Source organism: Micrasema longulum, unplaced genomic scaffold (genome assembly GCF_059751315.1).
Source record: "Micrasema longulum isolate JH-2025_06_02 unplaced genomic scaffold, ASM5975131v1 h1tg001828l, whole genome shotgun sequence".
Taxonomy (NCBI): Eukaryota; Metazoa; Arthropoda; class Insecta; order Trichoptera; family Brachycentridae; genus Micrasema; species Micrasema longulum.
Genome location: NW_028279002.1, coordinates 225,684 through 239,950, shown reverse-complemented (window position 1 = coordinate 239,950; position 14,267 = coordinate 225,684). Strand labels below are relative to the sequence as shown.

General features: G+C 32.9%; 1 protein-coding gene across 2 annotated transcripts; it reads right to left on the bottom strand.

Annotated features, from left to right (window-relative positions):
* Positions 1 to 10,259: 10,259 nt before the first annotated feature.
* LOC148273826 (uncharacterized) lies at positions 10,260 to 13,988 on the bottom strand. 2 transcript variants are annotated; one of them, XM_088238135.1, is made up of 3 exons: positions 13,862 to 13,988; positions 12,412 to 13,011; positions 10,260 to 11,501 (listed from the first exon to the last, which is right to left on the bottom strand). In XM_088238135.1, the coding sequence occupies exons 2-3, from the start codon at positions 12,971 to 12,973 to the stop codon at positions 10,348 to 10,350; spliced, it is 1,716 nt and encodes a 571-aa protein (XP_088094261.1). In that variant the 5' UTR covers positions 12,974 to 13,011; positions 13,862 to 13,988; the 3' UTR covers positions 10,260 to 10,347. The 2 variants fall into 2 exon arrangements, with proteins under 2 accessions (XP_088094261.1, XP_088094262.1); XM_088238136.1 differs by having other exon boundaries at positions 13,934 to 13,959.
* Between the last annotated feature and the right edge of the window lie 279 nt (positions 13,989 to 14,267).

Sequence of the window (14,267 nt, the reverse complement as noted above, 5' to 3'; positions counted from 1 at the left end):
TGCTCCAACTGAGGGGGCTAATAAGGGTGAGTTTTGGAATTCTATCGGCTGATTTATTAAAATTCTATTGCTATTATTTTTTGATTTGTCAAAATTATGTTTTAATTAATTTCATCACATTTAAATGAATTAAAACATCATTTTGACAAATCAAAAAACATAAAAATTTTACATGTAGGACATAAAGGTCAAAAGTTGGATAGATTGGAAATTTGAGAAATAAATAGGAGTACAAAGCATTTTATTGTTTTTATAATCTAGGCATTTTGAAAATTTTCATTGAACATTTTCAATCCTTTTTATGTTCGTTACGTATTGTAGGCTCGACACAACGGATGCTAACTCCAAGTTACTGCGTACAATAGTGTTATATCTTAGTATCTTTTAGTTTTTCTTATGTTATCTTTAATTTGAACTAAACGTACATACTTATGTTTCACTGCTGCACATAAATGTATTTCTAATAAATGTAAAAGCCCGTTGGGCGTATATATTAATAAATAAATAAATATCTCAGCAACTCCTTCAATGGAGATTTCTAAGGTGGCTTTTAATACCCTCAAATTAGTATCGCAAAAATCGCCTTTAAACCTTCTCTAATTCAAGGATGTGGTTCGATTCAGATACCTATGTATAGGTATGTTATTTCTGAAATAATTTCATAGTATTACTCAATCAAATGATAATCTAATCCTATTCCACTCGATACAACTTCTCATGTATATCGTTTTGCTAAAAAAATTGCACCAATCGATAGATCTCATATAGAAGATTCGATTTTGACAACGGTCCCTTCAGTACTAAATGGTCGGTGCAGTGAGTACCAACCAACCGAATTGTAGTAACTGACCATAGTACCTACTGAAGTTGCTTTTTGTTAGGATGATGCTTCTTGTCATAATTTCCATGTATTTGGTATTGTAGCACTGTGTACAACAATAGATATTAAGAAAATAAATACTGTTTTCATTGTTATATTTTTTTCAATACATTCTAACTGATATAAAGACTGGATTCAACGCCCCAGGAAGCTGTTAACATTAACATATTAAAACAGAGATAAAGAACAATGGAATATATTTATTTAACACTTTATATACATGTACAATTTATATACTCACTTAGAAGGGCGGGCATATTGCCTTAAGGCAATTTCTTCCTACCTACCCAAACCATTCAGTTTAAGAAAATTACAAGTATATGGACATATAAAATCTTACGATTCTATACAAAATTAAAAACAAATATTAACAAAATAAAAAATTAACACTATACTATGAAGAGAAGAGAGGGGGTGGGAAGGAAAGAAGAAGGATAAAGGATCAACTTAAATATTTAAATAGTGACATTTCAATCTTGAATTAAATACCTGTTTCATGTACCAATAAGTAAAACATTGTATGTTAAAAATGCTTTTTTTCGTAGGACTTTTTCAGTGAACAATACAAAATTTAAAAATATAGATTACGCAAACATCACTCTGTCAGATTTAAAATTTACACTAAAAATGCATTATGTAACTTAGTAGACATTATAATAATAAATATGTACATCTCCCTTCCCCTCCTTATCCTCTCTTCGAGCATTCTTGTCCTAATCCCGCCCAATTTACAGTAACTTAATGTTCTTAAAATAAATATAAAAAATTCCTTTATTATTGAAAAATATTCACGAGTACATGAAAATAACATTTTTATATGTATAAATTATATGTATTTATTTGATATTTTCTTTACTAACTTTGTATACTATGTGGAAATCTGTTATTAGTTCTGAGTTTATACACTATATCTGTTTGTTTACTATAAATATGTATGTAGAACTGTTGATTTCCCAAATAAAATAAAAAATAATAAAAAATGTAAATAAAGGAGGGGGCGTCTCTAACATTAGTAGGTAGATTATTCCACAAGTGAGCTGCTACTGCAGTTGTGATAGAGGTTGGAAGAGCTTTCTCAGATAAACAGGTGAAGTGGGTTTATTTAAAATATTGTGAAGAAGTGATAGAATATCTAGGCATCTACAGGGCTCATGACCTGTCATTGGCTGGTTTGAGAGGCCATTTAACACACTGTGTAACATTCACCATTTTGCCTATAAATAAAGCTTCAAATGAACATCTATACTCCTTCAATTATTCCATTTGTTGATGTTTGTGAAGTCAAAGAGCTGAAAGCTGAATTCATCCCATTGAATTATTTCACCTACATACTAAAGTAGGCAATTTAAGTTTGTAAGTGAAAATTCTTGATGGAAGTTCATTGTAATTTATTATAGAAATTTATACAATAAAACTAGGCAATGCCTGTTTTTTTATTTCTATTTTTGTACTTATTGGACCAGGTGGATTTATCGACATTGTTTATGAGTTTATGCAAACTTTTGTAGACAAGGGAGCTTTTTAACCTCGCAAACATTAACAGATCAAAGCATTTATGGAATATAGATTTTCAAAGTTAGGCAGAATGGGTTATGTTATACAGTGTGTAAAGTGGCCACTTAAACCAGTCAATGACAGGTCGTGCGCCCGTAGATACCCAGACTTTTTATTTATTTTTTTATTTTCTTTTATTCAGGAAACATACAGTACAGTTACAAAGTATAATATTTTACACAATTGGACTTAATTCTAATGGACCAGTGAAGTTTCCATATTAAAAAGCAATTAAATCTAATGTTAATTATGAAAGTATAAAAAAGAGAAGGAAAAAGAAAACACAAATGAAAGTTGTTTAAAAATTTAAATTTAAGTGAAAAAAAAATATATTTTAAGGTTTGTAGTTTGTAGTGAGTATTTACAAATGGAAATAATATTAAAAATGAAGAAAACTTGTAAGAGTAATTAAGAATTAAGAATGGAAATAAAGAATGAAAAACATACTCAGATGTAAAAATAAAATAAAATAGTAATAACATTTTTTTTTTTAAAAAAGGAAAAACATAAACACATATTTATTTTAAGGGATTCAAAGAAACGATGAGAAGAATCTTTAAGTGAAATATAAGACAGTAAATTTAAATTTAGGTCAATTTAAAAAACATCTTCAAAATTAATGACACATTATAGTAAGAGCAGCAATATATTGATTTTATTAACATATATAATATAAGTAATTAAAAGTAGTTTAAAAGTATAACAAGTATAAAAACATGCCAATGGCAGCAGAGAAAAAAGAAAAAATAAAGAAGGAATAACAAGTATGGCAAGTAATCATTTAAAATTTGAAAAAGCAATATAAGGAGAAGATTTTAAACCAAGGGAAGTCGATAAAATTTCATTAAAGCGATTTTAGAAGTAATACAAAATTTCAAAAGAGAAATTTAATTTATAATAATAATATGAATGTATGTAATTTGAGTGATATAAGAGAAAAAGGGACCAACCGGAGTTTTATTCAAAAGTTTTCAATAAACTATTTTTAAATAATTGTAATCCTGTATGATATATATCTATATGGTTAAAAAAGCTGTTAAAAGTGGAACACGATCTGTGTAAAAACGAATTCTGGCAATAGTTCGTATTGACACTAGGTATTCTAAAGGTTGGGTGATTTCGTAGGGCACGTGATGGACAGTTAATTTGAATTTTATTTAGGAGCTGGGACGAATCAGCTAGACTGTTAATAATTTTATAGAGGAATGTGAGGTCCATTAATGTTCTCCTTTTTTCGAGGTTAATCAGTTTGTGAAAACGTCCAGATAAGTCATGATTTGGAAATATAAGAGAGCATCGGAAATTCAAATGTTTTAAAAATTTGTTTTGTACTTTTATATTCCCTTCTCTAAAACGTTATTTGTCTCTGTTGTAATTATTCTACATTATTTATTTTAAATCTTTAAGTACAGTGGATTTATTGCTAGAAGCAATATCTTCCAGCTTAACGAAAAAATATATTTAAATTTATTTCAACAGAGAGGGAAAACATTTTTGAGAAGGGAATATGGAAGTCTAGGCATTTACAGGGCTTACGACCTATCATTGGCTGGTTTAAGTGAGTGTTGCAATAAATGTAAATATGAATAACTCCCTAGAGAGGAAATCTAGCCAATCTGCAAGCATTTGGACATACTTAAACATTGTTGAATTAACTACCTGGTAAAAGAAGAAGTATAGAAAATTTGAAAATTGTTTTCAGGCGTTGCCTAGTAGGTGAATTGGTTCAGCCGGATGAATCTCATCCGCTTGATAAAGGTTTCAGCTTCTTTACTTCACAAAAGTCAACAGATGGAAGAGTTGAGGAAATGTGGATGTTTAAACATGGGCAGAAAAGTGAATGTTACACGGTGTGTAAAGTGACAACTTAAACCAGCCAATGACAGAGCATAAGCCCTGTAAATGCCTAAGCTTCCATATTCTCTTCTCAATAATGTTTTCCCTCTCTGTTAAAATAAATTTTAATGTGAATAACTCCCTAGGGAGGAAATCCAGCCAGTCTGCAAGCATTTGGACATACTCAAACATGAAATATGTGCGAAGGTTTTCACGGTCACTGTTATCAATATGTTTATTTTTTGGGTGATACTGCGTGTGTTGGATTTGTTCCGACGTTTTGGCTACCATTGCAGGAGCCGTCTTCAGGGTAAGGTTTACATGCAGTATCACCCAAAAAATAAACATATTGATACTCAAACATTGTTGAAAAAAATATATCCAAAAAATACATTAATGCAAATACCTAATGAATCAAAAATAATACATGTGTTATAATGAAGAGATAAAGCTTGCATTTACAAATTTTATAAAAGTACATTTTGTCACACACTAAGGACGATGAATGTGGACAGGATAATGAACCAGAAAAGAATTGCGGTAAAATGATGTGCTATGTCGAGGAGTGGAAAGCGTTCTCTTCCGAGCTGAGCGAAGCTAAAGACAATGATCAGAAAGGTAAATGAAATTCTCAGCGAGATATTTTGGTGCGCAAGAGTTGTAAAGAATGTTATAAAGAAGTGAGAGAGAAGTTTATGCCCTGATAAATACAAAACCACTAGTTCAAAGCAAAAGGGTGATACATATTTGTTTTTTAATTTTTATTTTATTATTTTATTTTATTTTATTTTTATTTATTAATTACATTATACATACATTTGTTAAGGACAGAGACACAGTTTATAGCGACACAATCAGGAACGACCTATGTCTGTGAACTTGTTCCGACTCGCTAGAAAATCCGTGTTGAATCGGGGCACTTGTAATGCATTCATAACCATACATTCACACACATATATATTCGCACATACATATTTATATTATATTTTATACACACATATACATATATATTCAGTTTAAGTTTATACACATCATTGTTACTTTATACATTATTACATTTTACATTTATAAATACATATTAATCATACAGAAAAGAATTGCTGTAAAATGATGTGCTATGTCGAGGAGTGGAAAGCTTTCTCTTCTGAGCTGAGCGAAGCTAAAGACAATGATCAGAAAGGTAAATGAAATTCTCAGCGAGATATTTTGGTGCGCAAGAGTTGTAAAGCATGTTATAAAGAAGTGAGAGAGAAGTTTATGCCCTGATAAATACAAAACCACTAGTTCAAAGCAAAAGGGTGATACATATTTGTTTTTTTATTTTTATTTTATAATTTTTTTATTTATTAATTACATTATACATACATTTGTTAAGGACAGAGACACAGTTTATAGCGACACAATCAGGAACGACCTATGTCTGTGAACTTGCTCCGACTCGCTAGAAAATCCGTGTTGAGTCGGGGCACTTGTAGTGCATTCATAACCATACATTCACACACATATATATTCGCACTTACATATTTATATTATATTTTATACACACATACATATATATTAAGTTTAAGTTTATACACATCATTGTTACTTTATACATTATTACATTTTACATTTATAAATACATATTAATCATTTACCAGTTAGTCCACATTTGATCGCAGAAATCCATTCCCGTTCGAGCAAACCAGTTACTCAAACCAGATTTGAATTTCGAAAATGACTCGGATTCTTTTGTTACCTGATCTAGTAAATTAAAAATTCTTGGACCTACCACAGAGAAATGTCTCTTGGCCAAAGTTATTTTACTTTTTGGTACGTAGTAATTTACTTTAGAGGAATATCTTGTTATTATTTCCTGTTGTGTTCTTTGTTTACTACTTGTGGTCCAAAAGTTGATCAGGCATGACTTATAATAGATTTGTCTAATTGAAAGGACTTTGGCCTCTTTAAACAATAAATCCGATGAAAAGGTAAAGAACATATTACCTATTTGAAATGTTTTTATACAAAATGAATTCAAGAGTCCTGTTCAGTAGGAAGGCCAGTTCGAAGGAGGACTTAATAACACATTAATGTCATTTTAATTTTGCTACATATTAAAAACCCAATTTCAGAAATTCGATAAGAAGATATAGGAAAGCAAACCATGAGACAGAGTTATTTGTGGAAGCTAAAAGTATAGCATCCGTAAACACCTATTATTATATTTATTTTATTTTTTATCTTTTTTAAAATTATTATTAAATTTTTCTTCAATGTAGGTATAATTTACACGCTCACTGAAAGTCAACATATAAATTAATAAACAAAACAACACAAAGAGATAGTCAAGTTTCAATAAAGTGTCGAGCTGTCGAGATGCGATCTGTCAGGCGAATGAGTTGTAAAACGATGTATGCTAAATTAATATGGTCAATGTCGCGAAAGCGATGAAACCGGTCACTGGATTTTCCTAATTTGTGGATTAAAGTATCACTCGTCTTTTATTTATATAATAAATCATAATTTTTCATTTTTATTTTTGCTATTATTCAATAATGTTGTATCTCAACTTAACACAGGGCTATTGGCCTCATAGAGTTAGGGATAGTTATTTTTTTTATAATAATGTCTTTGTACAATGACTCCGGCTACAAATTCAAGACTTTCACTGAAATTGATAAGAAAAGGAAGACGATTCGAAGACATTCTCCAAAATGTAAAATTCTTAGCAAGAAAATTAAAAAGGCTTACAGGAAAGATATAAGATGCGACAATACACGAATAGTACAACAGACCATAGACGATAATATGAACTGTAAATTATTTATGAAAGGGCTTATGACTTGTCATTTATTTATACTTTTACATTGTTTGTATTCTTTTTTTTATATAGAATAGTGTTCCCTCACTGGGGTGTCCCGTGCCGAGGGAAACATTTTACAAAATGTGAAACATGCCTAAGATTAGCTATTTAACAAAGTTAACATAATAATAACAATAAAAAAAGGCGTAATTAATTCAACTAACCTAATTATCATTAACATAATAAACAATAAAAAACTAAAATAATCATAAAAAATATAACCAATTTATATAGACCAATAGAACAAATTTCATAAACAGTACACACATTTTACCTATTTGGCTTGATCCACTCATCGATCCGTGCGCAACCCACCTCCACTATCCATTCCTTAAAAGCAATTTTACATTGTGAGAACTTACTAATTGTCCTTATGGATAATGGAAGTAGATTGTACACTTTAACCGAGTAGTAGACCAATTCTCTTTGACCGAAGGTTGTATTTTTTATTTTTTTTTGCAGCATCAGGGTGGAGTATCTAGTGACTCTTGTATTTGTAACGGAAGGTAGAGAATAATGTTTGTGTGCGTATGGTAACAGAGCTTTTACATAAAGTTGTTTCATAGATTTTACAAAGATTTTTAAATATACCGAGAAAGCTAGTTCTTGGGACTCTTAAGATAATTTTTACCAAAGCTTTTTGTGCAATTTTTATTTGCTTGATCTGTGTGTCATTTGCACATCCCGATCCAATTATCCCATATTCCAAAACTGATTGAGTTATTGCGTAATTTGGCTGGTTTAAGTGGCCAATTTACACACTTTAAAATGTTCACTGTCAATGTTTAAAATCAAAAAATAGCAAAGGCAGAATCTCTAACATAGAAGACTCAAATAGTAGAATTCAATGCAATAAAACAATATTATCAAAATCATACATTTTTTTACACTGATCTATATGAAGAGAAGTCTCCTAGACACAATATGGAAAATGACGTAGAGTGCTAGAGGAAGATTGCAGGATTGTAAAGTTTTATTTGATATGGTGACAAGAAATAAAGATCAAAAAGGTCTAAACTCTGTTGTTCTGAATCAATCTTGTTAGTTTTTTTCTGTAACTATTGAATGAAGTGTTCAATTTATTTAGTATTTAGACTATTAAAATTCTTGCTAAATGTTTTACATATACGATGGGTGGTAGAATGTTTCCGATACTTAGTTTTAATGTTAGGAACACAGAAAAGATCACAGAGCCTAGTTGGTCTGGAGGGGACGCGGTAAGCAAGTAAACAAACCAATTTTGGGAAATCAAACTTATCCATATCAATTTTATTAAGCAGGCTCCGGTCATAGATTAATATGTTGGTCAGTAAACCAAGGATATGAAATTTTAAAGAAGTCCTTTCATTCTTTCATGTACGCATATATTATTTTATTGGTATTTAGTACTTCTGCAAAGTAAATAAGCATTTATGTTCAAAATCTTCTACTTAACAAATTACAACAGGGATGGAGAATACCTTCAATAAGGGAATATGGAAGTCAAGGCATTTACAGGGCTTGTGACCTGTCTTTGGCTGGTTTAAGTGGCCAATATGGATGTTCAAACATAGGCAAAATGGTGAATGTTACACAGTGTGTAAAGTGGCCACTTAAACCAGCCAAAGACAGGTCATAAGCCCTGTAAATGCCTTGACTGCCTTATTTAAGGTATTCTCCATCCCTGTTGTAATTTGTTAATCTTAATGACGGGTGAAATCCAGTATTTTGTCTTTGAACATTTGGACAAACTCAAATCTTCTACTTATTTCAAAAAATATTTAAAGGGACAAGGAACAAAATCTCTACAACCAAGATACATGACCAGTATTTAAATTTGTTGCAACAGAGAGGGAAAACATTTCTGAGAAGGGAATATGGGAGTCTAGGCATTTACAGGGCTTATGACTGTCATTGGCTGGTTTAAATAGCCACTGTACACACTGTAACTGTTGGATGCTTGATACCTTCGACCTCGGGACTGTAAACAAGGCCTGTCCTCTCGTGATACGCGTGTTCGAAGAAAACAGGGAACGTTTGATTTTAGGTAAACTAATGGCGTTACCGTTTTGAGTGTCAATCCTGGAATTAATGAAAGGAATAAGGACTTACGTTTTCTTCCCTTTGGCACTGGTTCAGAAAAACACCCTTATCGTTTGCACTGATCAGAATGTCATCTTCAATAAAATTTAATACATTTACAAATTACGACCGAGACGGAGACGGAGAACATTTTAGAGATGGGAATATGGAAGTCTAGGCATTTACAGAGCTTATGACCTGTCATTGCCTGGTTTCAGTGGCCGCTTTACACACTGTGTAACATTCATCATTCTCCCTATTTTTAAACAACCCCATTTCCTCAACTCTTCCATCTGTTGACTTTTGTGAAGTAAAAGAGCTAAAACCTTTATCATGTGAACTTTTAAATATGCCCAACTCCCTAGGGAGAAAATCCAGTCCTTGTCTACAAAAATTGGGAAAAACTCAAAATATTGTTGATAAATCCACCTGGTCCATGAAGAAGTATAGAAATTGAAACAATAACATTTTCAGGCGTTGCCTAGTATGTAGGTGAAATAATTCAATTAGATGAATCTCACCCGCATAAATAAAGGTTTCAGCTCTTTAACTTCACAAACATCAACAGATGAAAGAATTGAAGGAATATAGATGTTCAAAAATGGGGCAGAATGGTGAATGTTAGGCAGTGTGTAAAGTGGCCACTTGCCACCAGCCATTGACAGGTCATAAGCCCTGTAGATGCCTAGACTTCTATACTTATTACCCTCTCTTAAATGTTTTTCATCTCTGTTGTAATATGTTAATTATTCTCTACCTTCCATTACAAATACAAAAGTTACTAGATACTCCACCCTGATGCTGCAAATTTGTTACATGACCAGTGCTGCATCTTGGTCCTTAATGCACATTTTGATAAAAGGAACGTAACTCAATAACGAATCATCTTTTTCCGTCAGAGTGAAATTTACAACTTAAAAAGGAGCTTTTCGATAAGACATTAAGAAAACATTTGAAAATACGTATTAGAAACGCTTAAGGAAAAACTTCAAATATAACCCGAGGTATGACATCTTCCCCTACTGACGTTTAACAAATCCTACACAATTTCGTCAAACTAATGTTGAAATAATACACATTATGCACAAAAAGGTTGATTTGTCTTTATTATGAAATGTAATGAGATAAAAAACATTAAAATATGTTTGTTTTTAAACGACATGAACAGGTTTTAGGCAGAAGAATGCTTCAGCACGTGTTGTTGGAAATAACGCTTTCTTAAACATGTATAACTACATTGTGAGCATGAGAAGGGTTTCTCGTCAATATGTTTCAACATGTGGTATTTAATATAACTTTTCTGTGCACACGTATAACTGCATTGCGAGCATGAAAAGGGTTTTTCCCCGGTATGTGTCAACGTGTGCTTTATTAAATAACTTTTTTTTGTACATGTATAACTACACTGTGAGCATGAGATCGGTTTCTCGCCAGTGTGAATAAACATGTGATTTTTTAAATTACTCTTCGTTGTACACGCATAACTGCATTGCGAGCATGAAAACGGTTTCTCGCCAGTATGAATAAACATGTGATTTCTCAAATGACCTTTTCGATAAGTTGAAAAACTACACTGTAAACATAAGAACGGTTTCTCACCAGTATGTATCATCATGTGATGTTTCAGACCTCGTTTACGTAAACTTGTAAAACTACATTGTGAGCATGAAAACGGTTTTTTGCCAGAGTGTATCAGCATGTGACTTCTTAAATTACCCTTCGTTATACAAGTAAAACTACACGCAGAGCACGAAAACGATTTCTCGCCCGCATGTATCAAAACGTGATTTCTTAAATGTATTTTTTGCCTTGACGTAAAGCTACATTGTGAGCACGAGAACGGTTTCTCGCCAGTATGCGTCATCATGTGATGTTTTAAAATAACCTTGGTGATACAAGTATAGCTACATTGTGGACATGAAAATGGTTTCTCGGAAGTATGTAAGAACATGTGCGTTCTTAAATGACTTCTTCGATTAGATGCAAAACTACATTGTGTGCACGAAAACGGTTTCTCGCCAGTGTGAATCAACATGTGAATCCTTAAATTACTTTCTCGATTAGCTGTAAAACTACATTGTGAACACGGAAAAGGTTTTTCGCCAGAATGCATCAACAAGTGACTTCTTAATCGAATTTTTTGAGTACATTTAAAACTACATTCTGAGCAATTAAATAGTTTCTTCCCAGTAGGTGTTTTTCTCGACACACGTTGATTGCGAGATTTCTCTTGTACTGTTTTATTTTCAAATTCTGGTAGTGATTTTGCATCATAGGACGGTAGATTGATATTGCCCACAGATAATATTGGCGACTTCGTAGTATCTGAAAAGTATAAATCTATTTTTAATGTTAACTTGGTCGAAAATATTTAATAATAATAATAATACTATTTGACTGATTTATATAGCACCATTTTTGAAAAAAATCACCTCAAGGGCGCTTTACAGTTGTATACCTAAACTTACATTCTAACTAAACAAAAGTGATATATTATATTTCCAGATTTAAAATTGTGGGTATGATGGTCTAATGAAGTGGGATTTTAGTTGGGATCTGAACTGACTGGGACTGTCGATGATTCGTAAGTTTGAAGGCAATCGGTTTCAGGCAGAGGGGCCAGCGGCGGCAAAAGCACGATCTCCAAATCTAGTGCTTGGGGAGCGCCGGATTTCGACAAGTTTTCCTCTTCCTGAATCAAATGCTGACCAAAGAGTAGATTTTCTTTGACATATATTTTCCCTAATACAAAGGTCCGATAGGTATTTTGGGGCCATTTCATGAAAGGATTTGAATACTGTTCAGCAAAGCTTGTATTTTATTATCTCTGGGCTTTTTAACCGGTGCAAATCTCGAAGATGTGAGATGTGAGAATATTTTTTTACTCCCGTAATAAGCCTTGCTGCTGCATTGAAAACAGATTGAAGTTTATTAGTTTGATATTTTGGGAGATTTGCTGAGCTACTGTTTAGCGGATAGTAGAGATATCGGTGTACTTATAATATACCCTGGGTAGAACTAAAGGGAATCTCATCATATTTATTGAATTGATTTGCAGATGATTTTATATTGCTATTGGCAATTCCACCAAGAACATGTAAAAATACTAACCCATTGGTAATGCAGTCTTCTAAAGAGCATAAGGAAAAAATTTGAATGTTTCTCGTAGAAATGAACTATGCGACAATTTATTTCAGAATGATAATAGGAGGAGAAACCATAATAATGTTATTACCTTCAGCGTTGCGAGAGGATTCCAAACATTCTTGTTTTATATCCGGATAATCAATGTCAATTTCCGTAAAGGTTAGTATATCACTCTTAATAGTATACTTTTGTTCAGTACTGGGCCGCGGTTCAGACTTCACGGTGGCAACAACTGCTTCCTGACTTCTGCAGGGACATGGCGTCCCTTCCTCAGTATGAAGAATGTCTCCTTTTGCATTGCCAGTCCCCGGTTTAGCCTTCACAGTAGCAACACTTGGCTCCTCGCTTCTGTAGGGACATTGCGCCCTTTCTCCAGTATGGAGAATTTTCCCTTCTATATTGCCATTCTCCGGTTCAGACTTCACGGTAGTAACTCCTGTTTTCTCGCTTCTGTAGGGACATGTCTCTTCTCCAGTATGAAGAATATCTCCCTCTACATCGACAGTCCCCGGCTCAGCCTTCACGGTAGTAATACCACGTTCTTCGCATCTGTAGGGACGTGGCGTCCCTTCCCCAGTATGGCGAATATATTCGTCTACATCGCCATTCCCCAGTTCAGGCTTAACACTGACTGAAGCAACCTGTTCCATGGTCGAATTCGAGCACCTTACTACTGAAGATCAATCACCTGAAAATATGTACGATGTACATTTAGGGCAATTTAAGTAAACAAGTATTGATTTATTATTAATTAGTAACGAGAAAATGTTCAAAAAGACTATAAAAAAATGGAAAGTGGAGCTAGATAGAAGTAGAATGGATTGTCTCATTCGCCCAAACCAATATTGAATCAACTGCTCCACAAGTGTATAGCTTATGTTAGGTTTTTGTTTCTTTTCATTGTGCGTTTTGTAATATAAATTATATATCTGTAGGTAGTGTTTAAAACTGTCTGAATATATTGTTAATTATCTCTGTTTATTAAGTTAGTTTTCTTTGTTTTTTCTCAAATGTAAAAATATTTCTAAAAAAATATATTGTCAAGTGTCCTTGGCACGGGTAACCCCAGTGAGGTCACGTTATTTTTATTATATAGGCTTATAACATGTCACTGGCTGGTTTAAGTGGCCACCTTACACACTGTGTAACATTCACCATTCCGTTTATATTTGAACATCTATATTCCTTCAATTTATTTATCTGTTGATGCTTGTGAAGTGAAAGAGCTGAAACCTTTATTAATGCGGGTGACATTCATTTGATTGAAAATTTTCACCTACTTCTTCGTGGAAATAATGTGGTTCATCAAAAATATTCATTATAAAAAGGCATTTTTGTTGTTACTACATCTCCTTCCCCTCCCAGAACGTCCCGACAAGACCTTAGAAAAATCGGGCAGCCCTATACAGGAACATCATAAGAGATGTTAATGGATTTAGTTATAACCTCGGTTACGTTGCCCAAACCCCGCCCCGTAATATTTGATTCGTAATAAAGCTTCCACCTACAAGCCAAAAATACTAGAAAATTGACCTAACCGAAGTTGATTCTTTCTTGGTGGAGAGTGAGGGTGCACTTAACTGGGGATTACACGCTTATTTTATGCAGACCTTGAGAACTGTCACACGAAATGGCGGCCATTAGGAAATGATGCAGACTGTGTGGACAATGTTGCCAGTCTAAAGGCCTTACGTGCGAAACGCTTACAGCGTGACACATTAAATACTGAATGAAATCGCTCGTACATTTTGGGTGTTAAAAATGGTCATCTTTTTCCAGAGCACGTACATTTAATTTTTTTGTTTTTCTTTCTCCTTTTATTTTACCTCCTTTTATTGAACAAATTTTTGTAATGCTTTCATCAAAACGACAAAAAATAATAATAGGCTGTGTGTATATTCCCCCTTTATCTGACACGCAAACCTACAATGATCATTATTTGGA

Excerpts from the sequence above, each read along its gene's own strand:
- LOC148273826 (XM_088238135.1), bottom strand. The coding sequence starts at position 12,973 with ATGGAACAGGTTGCTTCAGTCAGTGTTAAGCCTGAACTGGGGAATGGC. Across the intron at positions 11,502-12,411 it reads ATCCTCTCGCAACGCTGAAG|ATACTACGAAGTCGCCAATA; the intron begins GTAATAACATTA and ends TATACTTTTCAG.